Source organism: Phoca vitulina, unplaced genomic scaffold, assembly GCF_004348235.1.
Source record: "Phoca vitulina isolate PV1807 unplaced genomic scaffold, GSC_HSeal_1.0 scaffold2, whole genome shotgun sequence".
NCBI classification, from domain to species: Eukaryota; Metazoa; Chordata; class Mammalia; order Carnivora; family Phocidae; genus Phoca; species Phoca vitulina.
In genome coordinates this window covers 79,843,811-79,862,030 of record NW_022589705.1, presented here as the reverse complement: position 1 = coordinate 79,862,030, position 18,220 = coordinate 79,843,811, and the positions used below count along the sequence as shown (strand labels likewise).

The 18,220-nt window shown below is 46.3% G+C and overlaps 1 protein-coding gene and 1 non-coding gene across 2 annotated transcripts; one reads left to right on the top strand and one right to left on the bottom strand.

Moving 5' to 3' along the window:
• The first annotated feature begins 1,562 nt into the window (after positions 1 to 1,562).
• TRNAU1AP (tRNA selenocysteine 1 associated protein 1) lies at positions 1,563 to 18,218 on the top strand. The gene is made up of 9 exons (XM_032389897.1): positions 1,563 to 1,668; positions 2,191 to 2,288; positions 7,037 to 7,136; positions 7,752 to 7,804; positions 9,677 to 9,808; positions 11,036 to 11,155; positions 14,443 to 14,605; positions 14,783 to 14,816; positions 17,368 to 18,218. The coding sequence occupies exons 1-9, from the start codon at positions 1,642 to 1,644 to the stop codon at positions 17,502 to 17,504; spliced, it is 864 nt and encodes a 287-aa protein (XP_032245788.1). The 5' UTR covers positions 1,563 to 1,641; the 3' UTR covers positions 17,505 to 18,218.
• Positions 6,077 to 6,178, bottom strand: LOC116627167. The gene has a single exon (XR_004298442.1). It is a non-coding gene; the product is annotated as a small nucleolar RNA U13 (small nucleolar RNA).
• Positions 18,219 to 18,220: the final 2 nt, after the last annotated feature.

Sequence of the window (18,220 nt, the reverse complement as noted above, 5' to 3'; positions counted from 1 at the left end):
AAGATATCTGAAACCTAAATGAGAAAGTACATTATTTAGAAATGTGCAGATTATAGGGAGATACGGAAACTTGCCTCAAGGGAGTGAGAATTGGGGGTAGGGATAGGGTAAGGGACTGCTGTTTATTGTTTATTTCATAAAATCAACAAATATTTTCTCAGTGCCTACCATATCCCAGACGTTGTTGTAGAAATTTGATTAGAAACAAAACACAAGAATCCCTGTCTCATGAAGCTTGCATTCTAAATTAAAAGCAAACATTTAAAAATCTTCCACCTGTAGAAAGTAAAGAGCACTGCAGAGGGGCTGGCAAATAGTACCAAATAAACAGCTCTCTGCTATAATTTGAAGGCCTCCAAATACCGTGTTGGAGAATTTACTGGATGCCAGGCATTGGGCCAAGTACTTTCCCAACTTCTCATTTTCTCTTCACAACACCCTATGTGGTAAGCACTGCTGTTATCCATATTAGTCTCAGGTTAAGTACCTTGCCAAAATAATTAGTGAGAAGAGGCTGGGATTGATAGCCAAAGCACCCAGCCACTCCACTTGCTAGTACAGTAAGTAGGATAAACCTGGAAATGTGGCAGCTAGTGGTTGGATCTCGTTTTCAGACTGGTAAGCGCTTGACTTGGGGGCCCAACGCCCTAAATTGAGGAGATGTATAAACTGGTAAAGAAGGGCCTTAGTGGCTTATCAGTCCAGAGGGAGCCCCAGAAGGGGATCCTCAAGCACTTGGGGTGAGCTTCACTGTTAGAGTTGATGAACACTTACAAAAGCTCCCCATTCTGAGAAATGGGCGCCAGAGTGAGGCTTTGGCCTCGGACACTCCCAGACCAGGAGAGTTAAATTGTCGGGATTATCTAGTCATTGTAATGGGTGTTCACTGAGGGCCTGCCCTGGACAGGTAATTGTTCTGGGACAAGTTAGAGCTGGCGCTTTGGGTTAGGGTAGTGGATATGGGACTCCCGAAAGTAGAATGACAAGACTTGGGGATTATTTGGTTGAGATGACAGGGTTTCCCCAATTTACACTCCCTGTAACCCGCCGCCCCCTCTTTTCACCCTAGGGCTATCTACAGGAATGATGGAAGAATCCCATCCAACTTCAACAAAAATCTCACGTCTCGCAAACTGGGAAGCAGGGTGAGGGGGTGGCTGGGGCAGACCTGTGGTTTGCCCAAGGTCACACAGTGGAACTGGATCGTCTGGGCTCCCAAAGGGACTTTTTAGTTTCCTAAAAAGTGTGCTTTTATTTGCAGGGTTTTTTGTTGATTTGTTTTGTTTTGTTTTTTACAATGAGCATAATTAGTTTTGTAATTTTAAATGTACTTGTGTGTTTGAACCCACGGTCAGAAAGAAACCCGAGAAAACCAGTTACCCGAGCAACCCCCGCGAGGGCGTAGCGTCTGCTCCGCCCCCGCCCGCGGACTCCGGCTGAGCTCCGCCCTCGGGGATCCAGGAACTCAGCGCCCGGCCAGCCGGGTCGTCGGGAAAACCCGGAGCGGCCAATCCCGGCGCGGCCCTGGGCGCTGCGTGCGCAGAAGACGTCGGAGGCGCATGCTCTCTGGCGGTCCCGGCCCCGCGGTCTGGCGCCGGCGCTGGCCTCTTTGGCCGGCAGACTCCCGGCCCGGCGGCGGGCATGGCGGCCAGTCTGTGGATGGGCGACGTGAGTGAGGGCGGCTGCCCGGGTCCGAGGAGGACGAATCTTAGCGTCACGGGGGAGGACGAGTCTGAAGGGGCAGGGTCCTCGAATCCCAAAAGGGTGGAAGTGAATGGGGAGAGGAGTTCTTTGGGTGAAACAGGCGGGTCCCAGGATTTAGGTGAAGAGACCGAGTCTGAGGATGGGGGTTCCCGGCCCTCCGCCTGCGTTCATGGAAGGGAAAGGGAAGTTCTTTAGGGGGACAGAATGGCTGGAATCCCAAGGATTGAAGGGCGCTGTGGCTCTAGGACTGGAGGGATAGGGTTACTAGATCCAAGGAGGAAGCTCCCTAAAGGGAGCAAGTTTGAAGGGAAGGGAGGCAAAGGATTGAAAACGTGGGAGGTGGGATTCAGGCCACTGTAGATGAAAATCTCCACTCCCCTCATCCCCGCCCCCACCAGCAGCGTGTAGCCAACCCTGGGTGGGCTCTGGAACCGGGAATGAGGAGCCTGGATGCCCCCTCAGTGCATTGCTCTTGTATTTACGCAGCTGGAGCCGTACATGGATGAGAATTTCATCTCCAGAGCCTTTGCCACCATGGGGGAGACCGTGATGAGCGTCAAAATTATCCGAAACCGCCTCACTGGGTACCTTTTCTCCTTCCATCTTCTCAATTCTCCTTTAATAGACCGTGCTGCCAGTGTCATTCTCGAGAATGTAAACATCGAAAAGTCAGGGCTTCTCACCCCTAATAATAGTTAACATAATGTTATAAACGCTAACATTTGGGGGCTCATTGAGAGGAAGTATAGCATATTGTTAAGAACTGGACTCTGGAGCCAGACTGAAAGTTAGGTTTACTGTGTGACCTTGGGCAAATTACTAAACCTCTCCATTTCCATCTCACCGTGACTATGAAAATGGAGATGATAACACCATATCCTTCATAGAGTTATGGTGAGGATTAAATGAGTTAATTCACATTCAGCATTTAGAACAGTCTAGCATATGGCATTTGCTCAATGAATATAAACAGATTATGATCTGCTAGGTAGTACGCACTTTAAAATCCTTTTTTGAGGGGGCACCTGGGTGGCTCAGTCGTTAAGCCTGGACTCTTGATTTTGGTTCAGGTCATGATTTCAGGGTCCTGGGGTCGAGCCTGCAGTGGGACTCTGCGTTGGGTGTGGAGCCTGCTTAAGATTATCTCTCTCTCTTGGGGCACCTGGGTGGCTGAGTCAGTTAAGCATCTGCTTTCAGCTCAGGTCATGATCTCAGGGTCTTGGGATCAGGGCTCCCTGCTCAGCGGGGAGTCTGCTTCTCCCTCTCCATCTGCCCCTCCTGGTCTCCAAAAAAATAAAAATAGAAATAATCTTTTAAGATTCTATTTTTTTAGATTTATTTATCCAATGCAGAGCTCGATCGTAGAACCCTGAGATCATGACCTGAGCTGAAATCAAGAGTCAGATGCTTAACCGACTGAGGCACCCGAGTGCCCCAATAAATAAATCTTAAAAAAAAAACGGATTTTATTTTTAAGTAATCTTCACACCCAATGTGGGGCTCAGACTTAGAACCCCAAGATCAAGAGTCACATGCTTCTTGGACTGAGCCAGCCAGGCGCCCCTAAAATAATTTTTTAAATTACAGAAATGTCTGAGCTAAGTATTATTATTAGGGAAGCTTCATAACTGTCTTAAAGTTTACAGAGCTATTAAATGACAAGCCAAGACTCAGATCTGTTCTTAAAGTCATGAGTGCCCTTAACTTAAAAAGTTATTTATAGAAACAGTACTATGTGCTGTTGTTGTAGGTTCCTGGGATACGTGGCTGAAACAAACCAGGCATAGTCCTTCCTCATGGAGTTTACTACATTCTAGTGGGGAAACAAAGCAGTAAATATGTAAACAAAATAAAATGCAGAGAATATTTTGAGATAGTGGTGCTATGTTCCCTGCACATTCTTCCTTTTCTTTTTTTTTTTTTTTTTAAGATTTTATTTATTTATTTGAGAGAGAGAATGAGATAGAGATAGAGAGAGAGCACGAGATGGGGGAGGGTCAGAGGGAGAAGCAGACTCCCTGCCGAGCAGGGAGCCCGATGCGGGACTCGATCCTGGGACTCCAGGATCATGACCTGAGCCGAAGGCAGTCGCCTAACCAACTGAGCCACCCAGGCGCCCCAATTCTTCCTTTTCTTGAGGGGTCTCACTTTTCCTTAGAGTTCTAATTAGAAAAAAGAGGATTCTCTTATCATTTTGACAATGTTTACTGAGCAGGTACTCTGCCAGGTACACTACCAAAGCAGCTTGCTGAAACATCAAATGGTTGAAAAATACAGATGAGAGATGAAGTGTGGTCAGTTCTGGCTGTTTGGTTGACAGGTACTTTGTGTATTGAGAATCCCAGTACCTATTACTGAAACCCAAGTATGGCTGCCTGTAGAGAGAAAGGCCAATATTCTAGAGATGAGGTGTTTTTTTTTCTCTTGCCCCCCACCCCCACCCAAGAGACGAGTTTTGATTGGAAGGGAATATGAGCTTTATTCAGGAGGCCGGCTACCTGGAGAGAAGGTGGACTCTTGTCCAAAAGCCAACTCCAAGGTTTCTCCTGACCCAGAAATTTTTAAAGTGATTTAGGGCAGTTAGTTAGTTAAGGGAATGCAGTGGTCTGTGACAACTCTTGACTATGTGCAGTCTCGATGGTGTCAGCTGCAGATGTTATCATGGTGCTTGAAGGTATTGCAGTGGGGTCTGGTTCCTTGGTGGGGGGGGTAGGGAGGTGTTGTGCAAGAGGGTTTGGTTTCTTGGTGCCCCAGGTGGTGCAGGAGAGCCCGGTGACATGTAGAAGTGCTCTGTTCTTTCTAGGAAAGAATGCATGATCCATAAATGTACACAGGTTTAGTTAATCAGTCAGGTGGGTTAAGGGTGCTTGCTAAAACTTAAAAGACTAGGTTGGCTAGAGGGGCCAAGGCAGCTTCATACCTAGGAACAGTTTGTTTTTGTTTTTTGTTTTTGTTTTTTGTCTTTCAACCATTTTATGAAATGAGAAAAGACCAAGGTAGCCACGAGACCATTCACAGACAGGTATGCAGTGTGGATGAGGAAGGGACAGAGGAAAAACCAGCACGACGCCAGGTGATCACTGGGAACCAACTTCCCCAAAGCTCCTAACAGCAGAACACTCTAGACAGGAGCATATTTATATAGGTCCTACAGAAGTAGACTTGGTTCCATGCCTGTTCTCTGCAATTGGCCTGTCTCTGTAGGCTTTTTTGAATCAAATGGAGTAGAGGTTTTCAGTGACCCTGAGGCAGGCATAGAGAACTCATTGCCGGTCCCTGCCCAGCTCCTGGGATGCCAGGACGGGACAGGTGGAAAGGGAGAAGCAACTGGACAGCCTGGAAAAAAATATAGTGAGCACAGTGGACCACGGAGGGGCTCCCCAGGTCCTGCTACATGAGGCCATTAACACACCTTGACTCTGAGCCTGATAAACAGTCTCAGAAAGGACCCTGTGCCCATACGTGAAATGTTTCTCGGGGAGAACAGCCCCCACCCCCCACACACACTGGTCCACGGGGCCCTCAGTTTTCATTCTGAGGTCTGGGAGCTGCAGCCCAGAGCAGGGATGAAGAATTGCACCAGCTACACTCAGGGCGAGCCAAGAGCCTTTCCCTGGGAGGCCGTGGCTCTGCTGCTCCCTCCTCTTCAGCGTTGGTGCCTGCATCCCCCCAGCTGCCTACATACTCTCTCCACTTGCTTTTTATTTGCACTGTATTCTAGGAACAGATTCTCTGGCAGGTAGATCATGCTAGCCCAAATATTTTTCTTCTTTTTGCTCTTGTAGACAGAAAACCCCAGATAATCAGCTACTGGTATGAAAACATATTCTGTAATACTTTCTACTTTATTGAAATAAAATTTGGAACTCTTTTCCTATCCGTGATTCCTAAACTCTGGCTATTTCTTATGTACTTACAAACACATTACATTTATGTCTTGCCTCATTTGACAGACTTTGGAGTGTCCTGTAAGAATACTGTAAAATAAATAAATGCAAATTTAAAAACCAAGACCAGAGAAAATAAGGGAAAAAAAATAAGACCCATGGAAAATAATATGCAGCAGAGCATAGTGCTTAAGAATGCAGTCAGTGGTTGCACAATAATGTGAATATTCTTTTTTTTTTTAAGATTTTATTTATTTGAGAGAGAGGGAGACAGTGTGCGCGTGCAGGGGAGAGGGGCAGAGGGAGAAGCAGGCTCCCCGCTGAGCAGGGAGCCCGACTCGGGACTGGATCCCAGTACCCTGAGATCATGACCTGAGCCAAAACCAAGAGTCAGGTGCTTAACCAACTGTGCCACCCAGGCACCCTCAGAATATCTTTTATAGCTGTTCTTTTTTTATGTCTCTCTCTCTTTTTTTTTTTCCCCATCTTAGGCGGGTCGTGTGCCAAGGTTGTAACAGAGTTTAAGGGAGGTACATGTCACAACAGTATGAACACTCAATCATCACAGTAATGAAGTACAAAAGGATCATCTCCTGTCTGTTTTAAGTGTAGGAAAGCTCGCCTCTTATCTTTTCTCATACCACTGACTAATTTTTAAAGAGGTAGGACTAATTGTCTTACATAAGGTCCTACATTCTGGAATCTGGTTTTACTTGCTTCCTTGTGGTGGTGTTTTACCTGTTCTGTCCCTAATATTCCCTATAAACTGGACGTTAGATCTAAGGGTTTGATTGGATTGTATTAAATATTTTGGAGGGCGCCTGGGTGACTCAGTAAGTTAAGTGTCTGACTCTTGATTTTGGCTCACGTCATGATCTCAGGGTCATGGGATCGCACCCTGCGTCAGGCTTGGTACTCTCCCACTCCCCCTGCTTGTGTTCCCTCTCGCGCTGTGTCTCTGTCAAATAAATAAATAAAATCTTTAAAAAAAAAAAAAAGATTTTATTTATTTGACAGAGAGAGACAGCGAGAGAGGGAACAGAAGCAGGGGGAGAGGGAGAAGCAGGCTCCCCGCAGAGCAGGGAGCCCGATGCGGGGCTCCATCCCAGGACCCCGGGATCATGACCCGCGCCGAAGGCAGATGCTTAATGACTGTCACCCAGGCGCCCCTCAAATAAATAAATCTTAAATATTTTTGGCAAAAGTACTTCAGAGGTGGTACAGTACATAAATAAGTGTTTTATCAGAGGAGTCTGGACTGGCCCAGATGGACAACCCTTATATTCAGGTTTGTAAGTTAGTTCTGAACTGGAATATGGCAGGGAACAAAAATAGGATGAGCTCTGATTAGAAAAACATTTTTCCCTCCCCTCAGGCCAGGGCTCAGTCTCATCTGGGAATCCCATCTTTAACCATTCTCTTTCTCTTGTTTGCTTTCTTTCCAGAATCCCAGCTGGCTACTGTTTTGTAGAATTTGCAGATTTGGCCACAGCCGAGAAGTGTTTGCATAAAATTAATGGGAAACCCCTGCCAGGAGCCACACCTGTAAGGACACTTGGATAATGATGATGTTCCCATTTTTATTGTCATCGATAACTATCATTCATTGAATCCCTACTGTATACTTACTCTGTTGAACCCTATAACAACCCTGCACAGTAGGCATCGTTATCTTTGGCAGCCCAGGAAACCGAAGCTCAGGGAGGTGGCGTAACTTGTCCGAGGCAGCGCAGGTAGTAGCTAGCAGAGGCGGGACGCCAGCGGAAGATTGGTTGCCTCTAAAATCCATGCCCTTTGCACTCTGCACTGCTGCCTCCCTTCATGGAAGACTTGCAACTCTAGACCTCTTGCCTGATTGAGAAACTAGAACAGGCTGGCAGCAGTGAGGACACATTTCAAGACAGTTACATTCTGCTCTTCCCACAGTTACTTAGCTTACAGCCGCACCAAGCTGGCACACCTGGGCTCATAGAACCACGGAGCTGGCAGTGCCCTTAGCGGTCATCCGTGCAACCCCCTCACTTTATACAGGAGAGAAAGCTGAGGCTTAGAGAGGGGGAGATGTTTTGGCCAAGGTAATTTATTTCAGTTTTTTTCAAATATTGTTTGACTCTTGAAACACCTTTCTCTGTTTTAGTTTGTTTGTTTTTAAATTTCTAGGCAAAACGTTTTAAACTGAACTATGCCACTTATGGGAAACAACCAGATAACAGGTAAGTGCAGGGTAGCCCCAGGGTAGCTTCAAGCCCTAGGAAATGTCTAGAGACAAGGTGCGTCACTGTGTCGGTCACCACCAAAGAGGAGGTTGGGGAGCCCAGTTTGGTTCACTCTGCCTTCCTCCTGAAGGATGACTCCCTCCCCTCCCCTGCTGGTGGACCTGCCCAGTGTGCTTCTTGTCAAGACCCATGTCTTCTCTGTATTTGGTGCTGCCTCTAGCCTTCCACCCTGTTAGTACCTGCAGTATTGAAGTTTTATTCAGTAAGAATTGATCTGTTGTAGTGACATAAATTGATTGTTTCAGGGTGCCCTTTAAAAGCTTTAAAACAATGTATCAAGAGCTTTAAAAAGATTTGTACCCACTGACCCTGTAATTCTACTTCAGAATTTATACGTGGATGTATGCAAAGATTAGCTTCAAAAGTGTTTGTTGAAATATTACATATAATGGGGGAAATTGGGGAAAAACCCAAATAACCTAATAATAGAGAAGTAGTTTAAATGACAGTATGTTCATTAATTGGAATACTATGTATCCATTTGTAAGTCATTTTGCAGCAAATGAGGACAGGTCAAGAAGTTGGTGATATGTTAAAAGTGAAAAATGCTAGAAACAAAACAAGGGAGTCATACCCAAGTTTTGTAAATTCAAAAAGGAAAGCCAGGGGTGCCTGGGTGGCTCAGTCGGTTAAGCGTCCAGCTCTTGATCTCAGCTCAGTTCATGATCTCATGGTTGTGAGTTTGGGCCCCACAATGGGCTCCACGCTGGGGGTGGAGCCTACTTTAAAAGAGAAGAAAAAAGGGATATCTGGGTGGCTCAGTTGATTAAGTGTCTGCGTTCGGCTCAGGTCATGATCCCAGGGTCCTTGCTTAGTGGGAAGCCTGCTTCGCCCACTGCCTGCCACTCGACCTGCTTGTGCTCACTTTCTCTCTCTCTTTCTCTCTGACAAGTAAATAAATAAAATCTTAAACAAACAAACAAACACAAAGAAGCCAAAGAAAAAAGATAAAAGTATATAACAGAGTGTTCATAGTGATTACCTTCGAGTGGTGGGGTTGCTGGTAATTTTATTTTTCTTTGTCCTTTTGTATATTCTGATTTAAACAAGGAATATGTATCATACTTGAACTAAGACTACAATAATTAGTCTGCTTGTTTGATATTTTTTGTTAAATAATTTTTTCTAGAACAGAGGTTGACAAAATGTGACCTGACTTATATCACCTGTGAGCTAAAAATGGTTTTTACACTTTTAAAGGATTGTGAAAACAGAAAAAGCAACAGAGACCATAGGTGCCCCACCAAGCTTAAAATTTTTACTATCTGGCCTTTTACAGAAAAAGTTTGCTGATCCATGTTCTAAAAGTTGGCAGATTTCATTTTAGCTCTGCTTTCAGTCTTAGGAGATAAGGTCCAGTTCTCATTCTCCATCTTCACCATTTGAATTAAAAATATGCAGTGAGGGCCTCCTGGCCTTCTTAGTCGGTAGGGCATGCGACTCTTGATCCTAGGGTCATGAGTTCGAGCCCCACATTGGGCGTAGAGATTACTAAAAAAAATATTTGCAGCGAATACAGTGTCTAGTTTTCTCTTTTGAGCACCTCTGACCAGGCCCCCCCCATCTGCACTCCTGTAATATTTGAAGCCAGACAGGCTTTGTTCAGTGGATAAGGCGCTTGGGACAGGGGCTGCTTCCATAACTCTCTGCCAGGACTGCCAGGCGCAACAAATTAGGACCTGGCTAAGGACCCATCAGATGTGCTGTTCCCCGGGAAGGCCCAGGAGAGGTTTACCTAGAATGGGCCAAAAGAGCTTGTTAGAACAAAGCTTTCGGTGTCTGTGTCTGAATCTTGTTCTCCCCTCTCAGCCCTGAATACTCCCTCTTTGTGGGGGACCTCACCCCAGATGTGGATGATGGCATGCTGTATGAATTCTTCGTCAAAGTCTACCCGTCCTGTCGGGGAGGCAAGGTGGTTTTGGACCAGACGGGCGTGTCAAAGTAAGGCCTTACCTGTGACTGATGCCCACCATGTTCCAGCATTTGTCTCAAAGATGGGGGTGTTAGAGCGAGGCCATGTAGCACGGGAGTGAAGAGCACGGGCTCTGGAGCCAGACTGTGGTGTGCATCCTGACTCGGGTACGGGCCCAACCTCTCACCTGATTATTTCCTCATTGGTACAACAGATGCTGACCTAACGGTTATATGATGTGCTATAAATAAAGCAATAGGATATGCTTGGTAGGTGTTTGCCATTTTACCTATTATTGTTACTTCAAAGGTAGAAAAACCTCAAGAAAGGCTTATTTTTGATCAGAGTAATAGTTATAAGCACAAGTTTGAGTTACAAGCTCAAGACGTGGATTTGAATCCTGCTTCTACAATGATGTTGGGCAAGTTACTGAATCCCTCTGAACTTGATTTCCTCCTCAGTAAAATGGGGACACTACCATTATCTAATCATTGGGCAGTTTGACGAGATAATCCTAGGGAAATGCTCAGCACAGTGCCTGGGAGATAATAAGTGCTCATGAAATATTAGCTATCATTTGTTGATCCCGGAAGTAGAATATGAGTCCCGGGGTGCCTGGGTGTCTCAGTCGGTTAAGCGTCTGACTCTTGTTTTTGACGGACTCTTGGTTTTGGCTCAGGTCATGATCTCAGGGTCGTGAGATCGAGCCCCACGTGGGGCTCTGGGCTCAGTGCGGAGTCTGCTTGAGATTCTTTCCTCCTTCATCTCCTTCACCCTCTGCCCCTCCCCCCCACTCTCGCGCGTACCTGTTCTCTCTCAAATAAATAAATAAATAAATACAATCAAAAAAATATGTGAGTCCAGCAGAGCAAGAACCTTGTCTGCTTGTGACTGCTGAGCCCCGTTGTCTAACGTGCTACCTGGTGTACGGGGCGGACGGGGTAAATGTTCGCTCAGTGACCCACAGCTGTTCCTACCACCACTGCTGCCATGATGATGAGCATGGTAACAGGATTTCCAGTAAATTGGGAGGGAAGCCACTGGGAAGGAACCCCATCAGTCAAGGCGTGGAGGGGATTCCTCGGCCTCAGGCTCCTGCCGAACTGGAGTTTCACATCACTCGATGGCATGCCTCTACTGATGGGGCTCTCATCCCTTCCTGCAGAGCTGGAGAGACTCTCCCTCTCTTCCATTCTTCGACTTCGCCTTCATCACGTTTGTGATCTAAATAAGGTATATGCTTTTGTTTTCTGCAGGGGCTATGGTTTTGTGAAATTCACAGATGAACTGGAACAGAAGCGAGCTCTGACCGAGTGCCAGGGAGCAGTCGGCCTGGGGTCTAAACCAGTGCGGCTGAGTGTGGCAATCCCCAAAGCGTGAGTCCTGCGCTGGCGGGGAGGTAGAGGGCCTCTGGATTGATGCCCACCTGGACGCTTCTCATCTGCTTGTTAATAATCAGAGCTTCCGTATGCCGGCTGGGAGACTGCAGGGAAGCCTGTTACTGGCCAGGCTGTGTGCTGGGCGTTGCAGATGAATGAGCATAACCCTGCGCCTCCAGAAGCTTGTAGCTGGGGGAGAGCTACGACCTGCGAAGGCAGATACATTCAGACACTGCTGGTAGTAGTACTGGGAAAGCGGTGTGTCCTGCATACTTAATGTTCCTGCTCTTTGCCCAGTAGTATCGCTGTTAGAAATTTACCCACAGAATTAATAAGAACTGAGCAGAAGAAAAAAAAGTATACTCAATTTTAGCTATGGGAATGGCTGAGAGTTAAAGATCCAAACACTACAGAATATTACATACATCACCATCCTACCTGTCATGCCAGGCAGAAAGCCCTTCTTCCCTTACAGCTCCAAGCAAGTTTCTCACCCAGAAGACAGCTATTGTCAGCATAGAATCTTCTGTCCTTTGGCCAAAGCAGTGGTTCTCAACTAGGGACAGTTTTATCCCGCAGGGGACATTGGCAACACCTGGAGATAATTTTGGTTGTCACAACTTGGGTGGGGAGGTGCTCTGGGCATCTAACGAGTGGAGTCCAGCAGTGCTACTAAGCATCCTACACTGCCCAGGACGGCCCCCACGCCAGACTTGCCTGCCCTGCCCCCAGGTCAGTAATGCTGAGGTTGAGAAATTCCATGCCAGGCGTGGGAGAGTGACTGCATTCTTAGGGCAGAGCTTCCAGATAGCCAGGTTTTTCAAAGCAGCAAAAGATTTGGAGGTTCTTTGCTGCTTAACTGTGTTTAATACATGGAAGATCAGCCTGTGATTTTCCCCCCAAAATGTTAATTTGTTCTAAACTCTACTATATAGGGGTGCCTGGGTGGTCAGTTGGTTAGGTGTCTGCCTTCCACTCAGGTCATGATACCCAGGATCCTGGGATTGAGCCCCAGGTCGGGCTCCCTGCTCAGCAGGAAGCCTGCTTCTCCCTCTCCCTCTGCCCTTCCCCCTGCTTCTGCTCTCCTGCTATCTCTCTCTCAAATAAATAAATTTTTAAAAAATAGTAATAAACTCTACTATATAAAAGCATTAAAGAAAATATTTGTTTCCTCGTTACCCTAAAATGACTAATTATGATTTTTGACTTTTATAAGCTTCTCCATAGATATCCGTGATAGGTAGATATAGATACACTGTGTGGATCAATTTACATGTGGTAGATTTATTTCTTTATTTTTAATTATAATCTCATTCTCCACCCCCCCCAGTTTTCTTCATATACACATTCCCTTTCCCATATAGCTGTATAATCCTCATCATAGTATTTTTTAACAGCTGTAGGGTATCTTAAGTGTATATTCTGTCTCGAGGTCCCTCTGATATTGATGGTGTTGGTTGTTTCTGATGTGTTACCATTTATTCGATCAGTAGTGATTGAGTCCCTACAACTCTCCAGGCCCTGACCTAGACTTTGGAGTTGTAGCTATAAACAAGAGAAAGAAAGTCCTTTCCGCAAGGAGGTTATGTTCTGTTCCATTTCTCGGTTGATCATTGTTGTCAGAATTTGGTGCCTGCGTCTAGGGAGGTGCCATCAAGCACTAGGAATTGAGGGCAGTAAGAGGTCCCTTTGAGAGTTAATCCGCAAGAGCTGAGTGTGGAGAAACAACAGAAATGTGCAGACCCAGGCCAGGGAGACTGCCTTCAATTCCATGAACATATCAGGAGGGTGGCAGGCTCCTTGGAAACATGGCGGGGTGGTCCTGGACGAGAACGGTAACAGTGTCCAGCCTCGTACTGGGCAGGGAGAGGGAGTCTCTGCCATTGGACTTCATGTAGCCAGCCCGTCAGGAGGTGATGCTAAGGCAGTCAGATGGGGCGTTGTCTAACTGCTTTGGCCCAGTCCTGCTCACCACGCAGACGTTGAACTCAAAAGGAACTTGTGAAGAGCTCATTCAGACTTTGAGAATTTGTGGTTCCTTAGGGTTTGCTGTGGTAGTTCAGTTCCTGCTTATGACTTGGTTTCCTCTCTGGCTTCACTGTGGAGATAGAATACACCCATCCCGAGGCCACGGGTGCAGTCTACACCACATGACAGTTACGGTTCTCCTTACAAGCCAGGTGGCATGGTGGTGTGAGCCTCTGCCTCCCGCACATTCGGCTGCACTTGTGAGTCTGGCTCTTTGGAGTATGAGGACTCTGGAAGCGCGTGATCACCGTGTTGTTCTTTTGATTGCTCTCATCTAGGTCAGACCCCGGCCTGGTCAGACCCCAGGCCTGTCTCATAAGCCTACCCATACATACATGGTTTTGTGTATTTTTGAAAGCAGTGGATCCTTTGCAAGCTTGACATTCTGTCTTTGGTTAGCAGTGGCTGGGGTAGCCATGCCAGCCGGAGAAAAAAGCTCTCCACTGAACCTGGGCCTCAGCCCTGATTGGTGAGTGCAGGATGTAGGAGCCTCGCAAGGTGTCTGGCATCTGTCAGGGCAGATGCTGTGTGTAGTGGGGTGGTGTTCAGAGCATGAGTCTTGGAGTTAAATTTGGCTCCAGTCCTAGGTGTGGCCTTGGGTGAATTACGTAACCTTTTAGATTCTCATTCTCATCTGTATAATGGGAATAATAATTAATAGCTCTCTCATAGGGTTGTGCAGGACTTAAAATAGGAGCCTGTATCTGAAAAACAATGGGCCCAGATCCTGAGAAGCTACTCCATAAACAGTAGTTGTGACTACAGTAGTGATGGTAAGGCTACTGCAACACTTCTTTTTTGTGTGTGGGAAAGAGGTCATTCGACATTTTGTAGTTTGAAATGCTTCTTGGATCATCCTAAATCCACATTTTCCAGGCCATGTTCACCTGAGCCTTTGTGGCTGGCAGAAAAACAGTCCGCCCCCCCACCCCCGATTTTGAAGAGGACAAGTCCGTACTGACAAGATTTGGTAAGAGAGCCAAACCTGGCCATTAAAAGCGGACTGTAAAGCCTTGGCTCTGGAGCCAGACTGCCAGGGTTTGGATCTCTGTGTGACTTTGGACAAATTAGGTGACCTGTCTGGACCTCAGTTTCCTCATCTGTAAAATAGGAATAAATGTATTCTTATTGCATAGGGTTGTGGAGATTAAATGAGTTAATCTGCATAAAGCCGCTTGAACAGCCCCTGGTCACGTTGTAAGCGCTTGGAAGTGTTTGCCTGTACTTGTTTATCTTTGCTTCTTTCTTCATCTAAGGAGCCGTGTGAAGCCGGTGGAGTACAGTCAGATGTACAGCTACAGCTACAACCAGTATTACCAGCAGTACCAGAACTACTACGCCCAGTGGGGCTACGACCAGAACACCGGCAGCTACAGCTACAGCTACCCCCACTACGGCTACACGCAGAGCACCATGCAGGTAACCGCGCGGGCCTGGGCCTCTGGCCGCGGCTCGGCCTCCAGCGCCGCAGTGGTAGGCGGCGGCTTCAGAAGAAAATGGGGAAGGACGGAGCGACCTATTGGCTAAAAATAAGGCCTCCTTGTCTTGGGCCAGGAGTTCACGCTGCTTCTCACCCTCTCTTTGGTCTCTTGGCAGACATATGAAGAAGTCGGGGATGACGCGTTGGAAGGTAAGAAAGAAGTTTGTTCACTCATTCCTCTGTCCTTCGTCAGGTGACTGCTCTGTGGCGGCCACTGTTCCTTAGCTCGATGCTGAGGAGTGCAAGGTGGATTCTGCTCTGGAGGAAGCTGCCTTCTAGTGAGAGAGCTAGTGCGTGCATGATTGTAGTGAGAAGGGAGCGTGTGCCCCAGAGGCGTGCGTGCAGTCCCAGCGAGCCCAGGGGAAGCAGCGCAGCAGGGGAGAGGCCCAGGACATTCAACCCCCACATGTAGGTCTCCAGCAAAACTATTGCCTTGTGTGTGTTTGATAGCTTGTAAAATTCATTTTTTTATCTCATTTTAATTTTTTCCTATATATTTTAAATTACATTTTTTCCTCATGCTTCAAGTAATAGGTATGATTGAAAATTTGGAAAATAGGGGCGCCTGCGTGGCTCAGTCATTAAGCATCTGCCTTTGGCTCAGGTCATGATCCCAGGGTCCTGGGATCGAGCCCCGCATCGGGCTCCCTGCTCCACGGGAAGCCTGCTTCTCCCTCTCCCACTCCCCCTGCTGTGTTTCCTTTCTTGCTGTCTCTGTCAAATAAATAAAATCTTAAAAAAAAAAATTTTTTTAAATATTAAAAAAAAATTTGGAAAATATAGTAACATATTATGAAGAAACTGAAAATCACCCCAATCTGCTACATAGTAATAGCCATTATTAATTTTTTTTAATTAAAAGCATTTGTTGTAATTTTTACTGAATTTAACACAGGAAAAAGGAAAATAAAACTGAAGGAATTGCTAACCTTCAAACAAATGATTTCTCAAATGATATATTAATACTTAAAGGATTTTTAAGGTTTGAAAATACTATGAAAAACAATTTTTTTAAACATTTCTGAATAGATGTTACGTTTTAAAGAAGTAAAATTTAGGGGCGCCTGGGTGGCTCAGTCGTTAAGCATCCGCCTTCGGCTCAGGTCATGGTCCCAGGGTCCTGGGATCAAACCCCGCATCGGGCTCCCTGCTCGGCGGGAGGCCTGCTTTTCCCTCTCCCACTCCCCCTACTTGTGTTCCCTCTCTCGCTGTGTCTCTGTCAAATAAATAAATAAATCTTTAAAAAAAAGAAGTAGTAGTAAAATTTAGGAGCACCTGGCTGGCTTAACAGTGGAGCATGTGACTCTTGATCATGGGGTTGTGAGCTCAAGTCCCCTATAGGGTATAGAGATTACTTAAAAAAAAAATCTTGGAGCACCTGGGTGGCTGGGTGGCTCATTCGGCTAAGCGTTACTTATTTGACAGAGAGACACAACGAGAGAGGGAACACAAACAGGGGGAGTGGGAGAGGGAGAAGCAGGCTTCCCGCTGAGCAGGGAGCCCCAAGCGGGGCTCAATCCCAGGAACCTGGGATCATGACCTGAGCCGAAGGCAGACACTTAACGACTGAGCCACCCAGGCGCCCCTGTGTATGTGCATTTTAAACCAACACTACAAGGACAAGTATAAAATATAGTGATTAAGGAGTTTAACTTTTTATTGTGAAATATATACGGAAAAGTATGTCAAACAAGTGTATAGTTTATTATGTAATTATAAAGCAATTGCTCGTGAAACCTTTATTCAGATCAAGTAGAACATTGCCAGCCTCCAGAAGCTATCCCCTTCCCCCAGTCAAAACCCACAACCCTGCTAGGGAAAATTACGGTGTTGATTTTTGTGGTAATTATTTTCTTCCTTCTCTTTAGAGATATCCATCCTTAAATAATATTGTTTTTTTAGCTTCATACAATGCAGTTGTACTATATGTACTGTCTTGCTTTTTTCTTTTTTTTTTTTTAAAGATTTTATTTTATTTTTTGACAGAGAGAGACATAGCGAGAGCAGGAACACAAGCAGGGGGGTGGGAGAGGGAGAAGCAGGCTTCCCGCCGAGCAGGGAGCCCAATGTGGGACTCGATCCCAGGACCCTGGGATCATGACCTGAGCCGAAGGCAGACGCTTAACGACTGAGCCACCCAGGCGCCCTGTCTTGCTTTTTTCATTCAACACTCAGCATTTCTTTTAAAAAAAATTCTGGTATAGTTAACATACAGTGTTACATTAGCTTCAGGTGTACAATATAGTGATTCAGCACTTCTCTACATTACTCAGTGCTCATCATGGTAAATTAACAAAAACACCATTTGTGAGATCCAACCAAGTTGTATGCAGCTGAGGCTGATTTTCATTGCTATGTAATGTTCCCTTTGAAGAATAGTGCTCTGCACTTAGTCATTTTGATCAGATTTCCATAACCTAAAATCGAAGGAAGGACCACATGAGGACAGCCAGGGCACATGAAGTCTAGAGAAGAGGTGGAGTAACAGCCACCATGATTTGAGTCTGTGTATGATGTTTCCTAAGTAGACTCCACTTTTATCCTTAAAGGAACCCTGCTAGGCAGGGTGCGGGCCCTGAGGGACTCTGACACAGAGCACAGGGAACTTGCCAGAAGCAGGAAGCCCTGGGAGTGGGGAACGGAGTCCAAGTGTCTGGGTGCTTCTCCTGGCGCTCTGAACCCACCCTGGCTTCTCTTGCAGACCCCATGCCGCAGTTGGATGTGATGGAGGCCAACAAGGAGTTCATGGAGCAGAGCGAGGAGCTGTACGACGCCTTGATGGACTGTCACTGGCAGCCCCTGGACACAGTCTCTTCAGAGATCCCCGCCATGATGTAGTCGGGACAGAGGACCAGCCGAAAAGGACTGTGTGATGGAGAGGAGAGACTCCTTTTTAACAAAGTATTAGAAGAACTTTTAACTTTTTGGAAATGTTTTGTAAGATTTTAGTGATCAACTCTTCTGAGATTATGACCATTTCTGCAACATTGCTGCCTTCCTTTGCCCGTGAGCCTTCGGAGTTTGACAACCACGGTGCCATTGAGCAAGGTTCTACTTGTCCTTGAAAAGTTAATTTTTCCAGGTAGGGATGTTACCCACTTTTGGAGATAAGGAGAGTTTGGGGTTATTTTATTAACCAAAGTGGATCATAAGATTTATTCAACCCAGAGGGCCATCTCAGGTGACAGACACTGCATCCTTAAGGTTCCTGGGGTCAGAGTGCATGGGTTACGTGTTGTATGCCACATGGGGGGCAGTGTTGATCATCCATTCAAGTATCCCTTCACCCCAACAAGTTTGCTTTTAAGTTTGGTGGCTGTGTGGTAGGCTGTAATGGAACCAGCTAAATCTAGACCAAAGGGCTCAAGACTTGGGGGCATGCTCCAAGGGCAAGCCCAGCTTCAATAAGCCCTTATTGAGGGACATTAATGTGACTGTGCCTGGCCCACCGGTTTCTTGACATTATTTTCATTTGATTGATGATAGGTATGAATCCACTTACAATGATCTCCAGCACCCATGTGGAAAGTCTGGATTTACACAAAATCTGCAGC